Source organism: Oncorhynchus nerka, linkage group LG26, assembly GCF_034236695.1.
Source record: "Oncorhynchus nerka isolate Pitt River linkage group LG26, Oner_Uvic_2.0, whole genome shotgun sequence".
Taxonomy (NCBI): Eukaryota; Metazoa; Chordata; class Actinopteri; order Salmoniformes; family Salmonidae; genus Oncorhynchus; species Oncorhynchus nerka.
In genome coordinates this window covers 766,822-780,482 of record NC_088421.1, presented here as the reverse complement: position 1 = coordinate 780,482, position 13,661 = coordinate 766,822, and the positions used below count along the sequence as shown (strand labels likewise).

General features: G+C 40.8%; 1 protein-coding gene and 1 long non-coding RNA gene across 3 annotated transcripts in view; one reads left to right on the top strand and one right to left on the bottom strand.

The window, feature by feature from the left end:
- Positions 1-1,174: 1,174 nt before the first annotated feature.
- Positions 1,175-4,495, bottom strand: LOC135564983 (uncharacterized). The gene is made up of 3 exons (XR_010461304.1): positions 3,425-4,495; positions 2,450-3,297; positions 1,175-2,235 (listed from the first exon to the last, which is right to left on the bottom strand). It is a non-coding gene; the product is annotated as an uncharacterized LOC135564983 (long non-coding RNA).
- The window catches only part of pitpnbl (phosphatidylinositol transfer protein, beta, like), a 37,805-nt gene continuing 27,846 nt past the window's right edge, over positions 3,703-13,661 (top strand). Inside the window, exons 1-4 of one of the 2 annotated variants that reach the window (XM_029635202.2) lie at positions 3,703-3,779; positions 4,452-4,482; positions 10,220-10,365; positions 12,285-12,376. In XM_029635202.2, coding sequence (XP_029491062.1) covers positions 3,760-3,779; positions 4,452-4,482; positions 10,220-10,365; positions 12,285-12,376 — 289 coding nt within the window. In that variant the 5' untranslated portion in view covers positions 3,703-3,759. Of the gene's footprint in view, positions 3,780-4,292; positions 4,324-4,451; positions 4,483-10,219; positions 10,366-12,284; positions 12,377-13,661 lie in introns of those variants that run through there. The other variant, XM_065011071.1, reaches the window with a different exon arrangement.

Sequence of the window (13,661 nt, the reverse complement as noted above, 5' to 3'; positions counted from 1 at the left end):
GACCACTTCTCAGTTCCTATGCTTCCTGGCTGATGTTTTGGTCACTTTTGAATGCTGGCGGTGCTTTCACTCTAGTGGTAGCATGAGACGGAGTCTACAACCCACACAAGTGGCTCAGGTAGTGCAGCTCATCCAGGATGGCACATCAATGCGAGCTGTGGCAAGAAGGTTTGCTGTGTCTGTCAACGTAGTGTCCAGAGCATGGAGGCGCTACCAGGAGACAGGCTAGTACATCAGAAGGAGGCTGAAGAAATTTGTCTTGTCACCAAAAACACTTACAAACTTTTACAGATGCACATTCGAGAGCATCCTGTCAGGCTGTATCACAGCCTGGTACGACAACTGCTCCGCCCACAACCGTAAGGCTCTCCAGAGGGTAGTGAGGTCTGCACAACACATCAACAGGGTCAAACTACCTGCCCTCCAGGACACTTACACCATCCGATGTCACAGGAAGACCAAAATGATCATCAAGGACAACAACCACCCGAGCCACTGCCTGTTCACCCTGCTATCATCCAGAAGGCGAGGTCAGTACTTGTGCATCAAACCTGGGACCGAGAGACTGAAAAACAACTTCTATCTCAAGGCCATCAGACTGTTAAAAAGCCATCACTAATATTGAGTGGCTGCTGCCAACATAATGACTCAAATCTCTAGCCACTTTAAACAATGCCACTTTATATAATGTTTACATACCCTACATTACTCATCTCATATGTATATACTGTACTCTATACCATCTACTGCATCCTACCTATGCCGTTCGGCCATCACTCATCCATATATTTATTTGTACATATTCTTATTAATTCCTTTACACTTGTGTGTATAAGGTAGTTGTTGCGAAATTGTTAGATAGTACTGCATGGTCAGAACTAGAAGCACAAGCATTTCGCTACACTGGCCTTAATATCTGCTAACCATGTGTATGTGACCAATAAAATTTGATTTGGTTAGCGACAGTTTGCTCTGTTTGGTGAAGGGAGTAGTACACAGCGTTGTACGAAATCTTCAGTTTCTTAGCAATTTCTCACATCGAATAGCCTTCCTTTCTCAGAACAAGAATAGACTGACAAGTTTCAGAAGAAAGGTCTTTGTTTCTGGCCATTTTGAGCATGTAATCAAACCCACAAATGCTAATGCTCGAGATACTCAACTAGTCTAAAGAAGGTGAGATGTATTGCTTCTTTAATCAGTACAACAGGTTTCAGCAGTGCTAACATAATTGCAAAATAATATTCTAATGATAAATTAGCCTTTTAAAATTATAAACTTGGATTAGCTAACACAATGTGCCATTGGAACACAGGAATGATGGTTGCTGATAATGGGCCTCTGTACGCCTATGTAGATATTCCATTTAAAAAATCTGCCATTTCCAGCTACAATAGTCATTTACAACATTAATAATGTCTACACTGTATTTCTAGTCAATTTGATGTTATTTTAATGGACAGAAAAAATGGTTTCTTTCAAAAACAAGGAAATGTCTAAGTGACCCCAAACTTTTGAACGGTAGTGTAAATAGAAATAAAGAAATCTCTTACTATTCTCCATGGTTGGTCCTCTTGCTTATTATTTGAAAGTGGAAGGAGTCACAGTAACACACCTGAGCCTGCTTACTGTACAACACACTCCACCAATCAGATTGATACACAAGTGTGTAGGTGTGGGTTATAGGGTGTCTACATTTTTCAACATGCATGACTCTTAAAAAGAGCCTGTTGTTTTTGTAGAGACATCACACCCTTACCTAAACAGCACCCTCATCTGAAAAGTAGAAATCAAAGGGAGAGAAACTGAGAATTTAATAACTGCAGTTGAAATAGCTAAGTAAATGGAAGAATACTCTTATTGCAATGTGAATGGCTCTTAAAAGAGTCTTTGGTTGTGCATAGTGTAGTCTATGGTGTTGCCAGGGAACAGCACCCTCTTCGAAGAAGTAGGAGGTGAATATCTCCCGCACACAGCTTGACTCTTGCTGCGTTGTTGGACCCCATCCTTGAAACATCGTGCAGCGCAGCAGGCTTCTCTGGCACACGGCAGTGAGCTGCAGATCCCCTCCTGGTCCTCGTGTCCATCCTCATGAAGTTATGTAGAACAAAAGGTAGCCTTCACACACCTGAATTCCTCCAGGAGGCAGTCCCAGATGGCCCTGGTCACCCAACCTTGCAGTGCCCTACACGTTAACTGTAGGCAATCGTTTTGAAGAAATCTCCAGTTACAAGGTATCTGTTGGAATATGGAAAACAATTGTTAGATATTTACATCACTGGATTAAAAGATGCATGGGCACACATGTTCAATAACACGTGACAAGTGACAATAACAGGATCATATCAAGGATAGTGTCACAAATGAATACATAAATAACACTTGAAGTTTGATGATGAGTTGATCATTTGATTCAGCTGTGCAGTGCTAAAGAAAAAACAAAAATGTGCACCCCTTTGAATCCCCAGGACTGAGAACCACTGCTCTTCATTGGGACCTCTTCCTATGTAGACTGGCTCTCATAGCTCTCTTTATCTGAGGACAGAAAACCTCACAAGAAACAGACTTGATAATAGTCAAATTCACCACACTGAATATTATGTTGCTATTATCTCCATCCTCACTTCTAGGGACAGGAACTACACGAAAGTACCTGCCCTATCTAGCATAGCCTACTGCCTACCGGCAGTTGGGGCTGCTCTCGTTTCACCCTCCTCCATAGCTGTTAGCTAGCTACCTACAACTGCATTTGGAGTTCGTTTTTTTACAGTGATAAATACATCAAGATAGCTAGCTAAATATAAAGTTAAAGCTGAAGTCGGAAGTTTACATACACTTAGGTTGGAGTCATTATAACTAGTTTTTCAACCACTCCACAAATTTCTTGTTAACAAACTATAGTTTTGGCAAGTCGGTTAAGACATCTACTTTGTGCATGACACAAGTTATTTTTCCAACAATTGTTTACAGACAGATTATTTCACTTAAAATTCACTGTGTCACAATTCCAGTGGGTCAGAAGTTTACATACACTAAGTTCACAGTGCCTTTAAACAGCTTGGAAAATTCCAGAAAATGAGGTCATGGCGAGGTTCTGATTGGCGAATTGACAACATCTGAGTCAATTGCAGGTGTACCTGTGGATGTATTTCAAGGCCTACCTTCAAACACAGTGCCTCTTTGCTTGACATCATGGGAAAATCAAAAGAAATCAGCCAAGACCTCAGAAAACTGTAGACCTCCACCGGTCTGGTTCATCCTTGGGAGCAATCTCCAAACACTTGAAGGTACCACATTCATCTGTACAAACAATAGTACGCAAGTATAAACACCATGGGAACAAGCAGCAGTCATACCACTCAGGAAGGAGACACGTTCTGTCTCCTAGAGATGAACGTACTTTGGTTTTTGAAAAGTATTTACTTACTTGAATAGGTTCACCCAGCCATGTGAATGATTAGAAACAGTTGTTTGTCACCAGCGCGGTTTCGAGCATATTACTATTTGTCTGTGAATAAATTAATGACATGGAAAATGGATTACACTAATTACCCATTGAATAACTAGACCTTCATACAAACTTGCTATGCTGAATTCTTTACGCACAATCGAAAAGCTGCTAGCACGCCCACAAGCGAGACACTCTGTGCGGCCCGCGGCGATGTACACAAGCCATCCAGTATAGTAGGGGGCGGTATATGCGCCTTAGTTGTGATCCGCCAATACAAATTTAAAGAAGAAGCAGTTCAGTACACGTTCGGGATGGTACTCATAAAGGAATAGTGAGTACATTATGCACGCGAATTCTATTTATATCATAGCGTCCATCATGACTCTTAATCGTTATCACGATATATAAAAATGTGTTATTTAATGCATAACATAGCTAATGCAAGGAGGAATTTGAAGCAGTGATTTGGTTCGAGGTAACGTAAGCGGTTGGCTAGCTAGTAGGGTAGCCACCCAGCTTCAGCTAGTTAGTAAAGCTATGTCAATGTTTGTGTTCGATAATTCTGGCAGTCTATTAGACTAGCTAATGTAACTCGCAATTGTGGGACATGCATAGCTAGATATCACTACAATATGGCACTGCTTGAGCCGATGACAGGTTTTCAGAAATGTTGAATGATCGGAGATAGCTAGCTGACGTTACTTAGTGTAGAAATATAGCTAACGTTATCTAGCCACTGATTCTAGATAGCTAACGGGATAGCGGCTCTACGGATAGCCAATTTCGAACCTGCCCTTGGTTCGTAGCAAGCTAGCGGCGATGCTAACGTGTGGAATGTAATCTACTATAGCACGAGCTGATGATACCATACAATGGTCAGCATAGCCGACTTCACGCAACATATTGTGGATTTGAGTAAACTCTGTTAATGTTAACACAATAACTACTTATCCAATTGTATTGACTTGTATGTCCGTTTTCTTTATGCTCCATCTCTTGATAGCCAAGTGCTGTTGCCCTGTTCAGTTGAAGAGGTAAGAGCATGGTTTCAATATTTCGTTTAGCCAAACACATACACTGAACAAAAATATAAACGCAACATGTGACGTGTTGGGTGCATGTTTCATGAGCTGAAATAAGATCCCAAAATGTTAACATGGGTACAAAAAGTTATCGCAAATTTTGTGCACACATTTGTTTAGATCCCTGTTAGTGAGCATTTCAACTTTGCCAAGATAATCCATCCACCTGACAGGTGTGGCATATCAAGAATGTGATTAAACAGCATGATAATTATACAGGTGCATCTTGTGCTGGGGACAATAAAAAGCCTCTGAAATATGCAGTTTTGTCACACAACACAAGGCCACAGATGTTTTGAGGGAGCAAGTATTTGGCATGCTGACTGCACGAATGTCCAACAGAGCTGTTGCCAAAGATTTTAAAGTTAATTTCTCTACCATAAGCCGCCTCCAATGTTTTAGAGAATTTGTCAGTACGTCCAACTGGCCTCACAACCGCAGACCACATGTAACCATGCCAGCCCAGGACCTCCACATCCATCTTCTTCACCTGCGGGGTCGTCTGAGACCAGCCACCTTGATAGCTGATGAAACTGAGTTTTCACAACCAAAGAATTCTATGCACAAACTGTCAGAAAACGTCTCAGGGAATCTCATCTGCATGCTCGTCATAATCGACTTCAGTGGGCAAATGCTCACTTTTGAAGGCCACTGGCATGCTGGAGAAGTGTGCTCTTCATGGATGAATCCCGGTTTCAACTGTACTGGGCAGATGACATGGTGTGGGCAAGTGATTTACTAATGTCAACGTTGTGAACAGAGTGCCCCATGGTGGCGGTGGGGTTATGGTATGGGCAGGCACAAGCTACGGACAATGAACACAATGGCAATTTGAATGCACAGACACTGTGATGAGATCTTGAGGGCCATTGTCATGCTATTCATCCACCACAATCGTCTTAATGTTTCAACATGATAATACACAGCCCAATGTTGCAAGGATCTGTACACACGTCACCCTTTGAGCACGTTTGGGATGCTCTGGTTTGACGTGTACGACAGAGTGTTCCAGTTCCTGCCAATATCCAGCATCTTCGCACAGCCATTGAAGAGTGGAAGAACATTCCACAGGCCACAAACAACAGCCTGATGAACTCTATGGCCTCTATTTTTAACAAACCTAATGCAGTGGTAAATCTAAGCGGTAGCGCTGTAGGTTTGGGGGGGGTCAAATAGTTTTGCTATTTTCACCACCACAGTTATTGGCGCAGTTGCACAAATGACCAAGATGGCGCCGACATAGGGCCACCTCGCTTCTAGTCCTTAGGAAACTATGCTTAGATTACTTGTTAGATATTGCTGCACTGTCGGAACTAGCACAAGCATTAAGTTACACTCGCTGTAACATCTGCTAATCATGTGTATGTGACCAATACGATTTTATTTGAAAGGGCTGGGTTTTGATGAATAAACCAGTTTTGGGTGTGTTGAGGCTTACCCCTCACTCGCCAATCAGAACATTCTCCGTGGCTAAATATATGACCCAATTCAGGAAACTAGGCATATGTCGCAAGTCACGACTTCACAGGAGAGCCGTTTGAATGTAATAAAATGTGTTTTATCAAAATGTGTTTTTTGTTGTCAGAAATGCCTAATTGAACATGTGAACTTTCACGTGTCTAAATAACAAACTTGCATGCCATCTGTAAATACAAATAAAATTGTTAAATTACGAGCCTTGTTGGTTAAGCAACAGAAAAAGGCGGGAACCTTACCAATAGCCATGATTGGCTGAGATAAGTCGCTGGACATGCTGAGAGATGATTTCGGATTGGTCTGCCATTTAGAAGGCTTCTGTCTATTTGTGTTTGTCAGTCTGTGTTGGTAATCCTGTCGAACGTGGCTTTTATTTTTTTTGGAGTGGAACTGTTGCTCTCCACTTTCTGGAGGATCACGTTTTGAAATCAGTGGAATTTGTATAATAGCTAAAGAGATGGAGAGAACACCTGTCTCCGGATTACATCTTCAACCTAAGTGCAACCGTGGTATGGCATTCCTGACAGGGAGACGCATCCATCATGCATGATCATCATGATGATCATCATGATGATGTATACAGGTAAGATAGTCTAGCGTTAGCTAGCTACATTTTTTTTTCTCTAATTTTGACAGTGGTTTCATTTCAAGTTAGTGTACTGTTAGCTAGCTAATGAGAGCCTAATGTTAACTAGCTAACATTGAACCAGCTTGGTTAGTATCCAGCACTGTGGCATTTTTGGCACTGTTCATTGTTGTTTAACTAGCTAACGTTAGCTGGCTGGTTTGTTAGCGAAAGTTACGTAACGTGTGTACAAAACCCATTAAATATGGCCGGTGTCAGTAAACGTCTGCAAAAAAGCGTAATGAAATTGTTGCCAGCAGAGCTGGTTAGGCTATTTTCATGTTATCCAATCATCGGCCAGAGCGTGAAGTGTGCGCTCCACGAGTGTAATGAGATGGTTGGGGCTAAAGCTTAAGAGCGTGTGAACGATGCTGAATGAGTGTAGACAAAGAGCTCTTCACAAGATACAAAACATTCAAAGGCCATTTTCTCAAAAGTTAGTTTACAAGTTGAGAAGTTTTATAACTTTAGAAATAAAATTGTAGACTTCCACAAGTCTGGTTCATCTCCAAACACTAAAGGTACCACGCGTACTGTTGTTTGTACAGATGAACAAGTATAAACACCATGGGCCCACGCAGCTGTCATACCGCTCAGGAAGGAGACACGTTCTGTTTCCTAGAGATGAACATACTTTGGTGTGAAAAGTGCAAATCAATCCCAGATCAACAGCAAAGGACCTTGTGAAGATGCTGGAGGAAACGGGTACAAAAGTATCTATATCCACAGTAAAATGACTCCTACATAAACTGAAAGACCGCTCAGCAAGGAAGAAGCCACTGCTCCAAAACTGCCATAAAAAAGCCAGACTACAGTTTGCAACTGCACATGGTGACAAAGGTTGTACTTTTTGCAGAAATGTCCTCTGGTCTGATGAAACTAAAATAGAACTGTTTGGCCATGACGACCATCGTTATGTTGGAGGAAAAAGGGGGAGGCTTGCAAGCCGAAGAACATCATCCCAATGTGAAGCATGGGGGTGGCAGTGTCATGTTGTGGGGGTGCCTTGCTGCAGGAGGGACTGGTGCACTTCACAAAATAGATGGCACCATGAGGCAGGAAAATTATGTGGATATATTGAATGTCAATATAAATCTCAAGATGTCAGTCAGGAAGTTAAAGCTTGGTCGCAAATCGGTCTTCCAAATGGACAATGACCCCAAGCATACTTCCCAAATGGCTTAAGGACAACAAAGTTAAGGTATTGGAGTGGCAGAACTGAAAAAGTGTGTGCGAGCAAGGAGGTCTACAAACCTGACTCAGTTACACCAGCTATGTCAGGAGGAATGGGACAATTCACCCAACTTATTGTGGGAAGCTTGTGGAAGGCTACATGAAACGTTTGACCCAAGTTAATCAATTTAAAGGCAATGCTACCAAATACTAAGTGAGTGTATGTACATTTCTGACCTAACCCACTGGGAATGTGATGAAAGAAGAAAAAGCTTAAATAAATCATTCTTTTCACATTCTTAAAATAAAGTGGTGATCCTAAACAGGGAATTTTTACTGGGATTAAATGTCGGGAATTGTGAAAAAAGGAGTTTAAATGTATTTGTCTAAGGTGTATGTAAACTTCTGACTTCAGCTGTAGTTCTAATTGCATTGCTTCAATATGGACATACATTGTTAAATAGGCTATGGCATTTTTACTGATTTCGGGTCTAGGCCTACTGTTAATTGCAGTCTGGACATGGACATGCCAAATGTAGTCAATAAGCATGATTTAAATTCAATAGTCTATTGATAAAGACTATAATTCGAATGAAAACTAAATTACATGTTTTTAAATAGGATATGTCTAAATACATTTACAGGCGCTGTAATTTCTCCCTTTTTCACAGTAGCAGGATAAAGATCCAATATAAAGGGGACTTGTCCACTCACTGTTGTACTACTTGCAAATGTAATGTTTATAAACATTATGGACCCATCTTACCGATTTTTAATATTTGCACTCAAATAGCAGATGAAATTGCATTGCATCGAGCCATGTATAGCAGCCTACTTTATCACAATAAACCCATGGATGGTGAATATTTAATAATTTTTTAAAACCAACAACACTTTCTAATTAGGATCAGGTCAGAAGCATGATATCATAAATTGCTTATCTCCTTCCATGGCATGTGTGCACATGTTGGCCTAAATGTCTTTATGCATTACATTCGCACGTACAAACTAGCTCCTGTCAATTGTATCATTGCCTATGAGGTTTGAATAGTTCGGAGGAGTGTGCGTGTCTTTGGTAATCGGACGAGGGGCCCTCTTTGAAAATGGGGATGGAAAGCCTACTCAAACAAGCTAAATATTTCAAAGCTCAGTAAAACTCATTTATTCATAGGCTAGTTGGCTAATGGCCGGGATAAAACGACACCTATATGATGCTGCTAAACCAGCCTTGATTAAGGGGAGGGGAGGCAATACTTGGTTCTTAATTAAATAAAGTGGGGGGGAAATTCACCTGCATAAAATTCACTTTAATAATGGAACACTACTACTGCACTGTTGGAGCTAGGGACACAAGCATTTCGCTGCACCCGCAATAACTTTGCTAAATATGTTTATGAGAACAATACATTTGATTTGAATTTGATCTCCAATGGGCACTCGCTGTGCGTCACGGCTGGATAGGCTGCACTTCTGCTCTCAAAATCCATGCCGTCATCAACTGCATTACTGCTAAGACCTGCTTTTTGTGAGTCTTAACTTCCCATTAGTGCTGCATGAAATTGTCACTTTTGCTCATGTTTTTAAGGACACATCTCAAATATTGCCCCCTCACACGACAGTGCAAGTGAGCTGTTTGTTAGACAGGTAAATGCCAGTGGGGCATTTACATTAGGGCTGAAAAATGCCAGAACGCCAGTTTTTACATAATGAAATTGCAAACTAATGTGCCTATGGCAGCCAAAAATAGAGCCCTAAGCGAAGGAGATTTTACAAATCTTTCATTGAGAGTATTTGAAATTTTTGTATTGTTTGTTGGTTTGGCAATGCCACTGTCAGCCAGAGAAATATGCTGAGAAGGATTATCACCACAGCAAGCAAGGTACTTGGAGTCACACAGACAGGCCTGGATGAGATCTTTAAGGTCAGGGCTCTCTGCAAGGCTCACAAAATCATTTTAGACCCAAGCCACCCCCTGTACCCGGACTTTGAACTACTCCGCTCTGGGCGCAGGTATAGGGAACCCTTTCAGCAGAAAAAAACTGAACTAGACAATCATTTGTGCCAGGTGTGATATCCCTCCTAAACAGCTCGGACTAATCGTTTTCAGATCCACACCCCTACCTTTTTGTTAAGGTATCTGTGACCAACTGATGCATATCTGTATTCCCAGTCATGTGAAATCCATAGATTATGGCTTAATGAATGTATTTCAGTTAACTGATCTCCTTATATGAACTCTTAACTCAGTAAAATCTTTGAAATTGTTGTTTTTGTTCAGTGTATTTCAGCATCTACCACATCGAATACCAACTTCCGTGTCTTTATTTCTCATGCTGTGAACTGATTAAGCTGGTGGGAGGCCTGGCTACATTAGCTACACATGCATACTTATGTAACGTCTTCACTCATTTACAGTACCAGGTCGGCCAGCTGTTCTCTGTTGCTGAGGCTAGCAAGAATAACACTGGAGGAGGAGAGGGTATTGAAGTGCTTCGAAATGAACCATATGAAAAGGATGGAGAGAAAGGCCAATACACGCACAAGATCTACCACATACACAGGTGAGTACTTCTGGAAAAATACATCTGGTGGATCTGGCCTACACATTTGCTGTCCTTTTTTTCTATTGCATGCAATGAGCCTACTTCACTATTAGCCTACTTCAAAGTGTAAAAACCGCTGCGAGATGCGTTCTGCTAGGGAGGTAAATACTTCTCAACAGGTAGGGATTTAATGTATTTCATTTTTATGGAAGCGTAACAATCTGTATTAACATTTTCCTATTAAGTGAGCAAGAAAACATTAGGTTAACCTATGCATTTTTACAATCAGATCAAGAAAAAATGGAGTGAAACAGTTCAGTTTTGGCATTGTACAATGATCATCTAAGCTAGCAGCGTCATTTACAAAATACATTTGTTTAGAAGTAGTTGACGTTACAGACTAGTGAAATAGGGTGTTGGAATTGAACATTTTAGAATTTTTAAGATGAATTAGGTTTCAATACACTACATGTGAACGTTTTCTAATAAATGGTTAAACTTGCCCACTCCAATATCTCTAGCCAACATTTCAGATTGGAAGTGGAAAGTGTACATGATGAGAGTATGGTTAAGGGGATATATAATAAAGTGGTAACCACCATATCATGTTTCAAACAATCTCATAGACCGAGCCCCACCCATACTGCTTATTGGAAATGACCAAGATCTGTAATTTATTCAGCTTTTCTTCGCTGGTAGGCCAACACAACAAAGCACCACATGACTCTAAATTTATTTTGCTAATTCCATTAAAATATATAGATCACAATTTCCACTGCATCATGCACATTATATGCAGGTAACTGACAAAGTAAAGGGAACGCCAACAAAAAGTGTCTTAATAGGGCATTTGCCCACCACGAGCCGACAGAACAGCTTCATTGCCTCTTGGCATAGATTCTACAAGTGTCTGGAACTCTATAGGAGGGATGCAACACCATTATTCCTGGAGAAATTCCACCATTTGGTGTTTTGGTGGTGGTGGAAAACTCTATCGCAGGCTAAAAGTTAAATTGGGTTGGGATCTGGTGACTGACACACACCCTTTAAACCCTCTATACTCCTTTGAGACCCCTCTTTTAAAGTCACAGATCTCTTCTAGCTATGGTTGCCAAAAATAATGGGCAACTGGGTGTTTTAATACATGACTCTAATCATAATGAGATGTTAATTGTTTAATTGACTCAGGAACCACACCTGTGTGGAAGCACCCGCTTTCAATATACTTTTGTATCCCTCATAATAAAGGAAACACTAATCTGTATATCACGTGGCTTAACATCATCCATGTGATTATTAGGCCTACTCTAATTCTATCCAACCATGTCAAGTGCCGGGTATATGTTTTCTAATTTTATAAAAATAAATGGTCTCTACTAAGCGCCGGGTTAAAGTGTAAGTACACATTCACACATTTTGCCTGTGTCAAAATGCAAATCTGTAGCCAGAGAGAAATGATCACTTCCCCCCTTTTGTAACAGTTGCAGTGTATTGAACACAACCTATTATGAGTAGCTTTTTTTTGTCAACTTGTAGACTGAGAAAACCACATCATAAAGGGGTGAGCTGGGCTTTCCACACCTCAAACGGTGATAAACGCTGGTCCCCAATACATGCTTTGCAGTTCAAGTAAGTTTTTGGGTACAAGAGGACTTTGCATAAAAATGGTTTGCTGGAAATCCCAATACAGAACAAACCATTGTCACTGGAAAATGGCTTCAGTCAGAGGGTAACTAGCTAGTTGAGTATGTAGAACTTTCAATTACATTTACTATTAGTGACCTTTTCAAGAAAAAAATAGTTACTGATTGTTTTGATTCTTTCCACCTGTGTTGAAAGTATAAGAACCCTACATGGAGGACATTTTGTGTTAAAACAATAACTCATAACTGTTTTTGTTGCATGATTGAATCCATTCTATCCTCTCACTCTTACAGCAAGGTACCCAGTTTCATCCAGATGTTCGCTCCAGAGGGAGCCCTTGTCTTCCACGAGAAAGCTTGGAATGCCTACCCCTATTGTCGCACCAGTGAGTGTTCAGGGCTGTGTGTGTGTGTGAGAGGGGTTTGATTGAGTTTCCTGCTCAAGTGAATAATATTCATAGTATCTGGTTTTCCCTGTTTCTGTGGTCACAATTTCTTCTCGAAAAAAGCAGTCATCTATAGGTTTGTCCTATCGTGATAATGTACCCATAAAACATTGTGATACAGGATGGTAATCGTAACCCAAAAATATGTGAAAAACAAACTGCTTTAACAAAAATTTTGCTATAGCTCAAAATCGAATGCGCCAACTGGACGAATCGTGACTAAGCATAATGTTTTTGAATGCCTGGGCAGAGGGTAAGTGCAGGCAGATATGTTCTAATATTCCTTATGGTGGAGCTTCAGCGTGGAACAGGTGTGTATGTTGGAGTCCTGTACTGGTCAGTGTTTTGGACTTGCGCCTGTTCCACGCCGGCCACATCAATTCCGAGCCCGATACCAGACATCGGGACAGATGTTTTATTTGCAACCTGACACATATACAGTGGGGCAAAAAAAGTATTTAGTCAGCCACCAGTTGTGTAAGTTATCCCACTTAAAAAGATGAGAGGCCTGTAATCTTCATCATAGGTACACTTCAACTATGACAGACAAAAGGAGAAAAAAAAATCCAGAAAATCACATTGTAGGATTTTTTTATGAATTTATTTGCAAATTATGGTGGAAAATAAGTATTTGGTCACCTACAAACAAGCAAGACTTCTGGCTCTCACAGACCTGTAACTTCTTCTTTAACCTGTTGCTCCTACCCTCTACTTTTTTGAACATTTTGTTAAAAATCGCGCAACATTTCAGCGCCCTGCTACTCATGCCAGGAATATAGTACGTTCATATGGTTAGAATGTGTGGATAGGAAACCCTCGGACGTTTTTAAAACTGGTTAAATCACGACTGTGGCTATTACATAACGTGCGTTACATCGGAAAGCGCAGGAAAACCTGATCACAGAAAATGGAAATAAATATCCTTGCGCCACTTCAAGCAATTGTTAACAGTGAGCCGAATTAGATAAGACTGAGCATTCAACTCCCACAGCATCCCCATGTTGTCTAGAGTCTTGTGAATTGAATCCTCTTTGATTCTTGGTTGAACCGAAAGAGGGGCACGACATACCTCCGGTCTCCGCCCAGATCATTCCGGAAGAGCTCTCTCCTGAAATTTTTTCCAAGACGACAGCTAATGATATTTACATCGCCTACGGATGATTTTTATCGCTTATTAACATTTACTAATACCTAAAGTAGCATTACAAACGTATTTCGAAGTGTT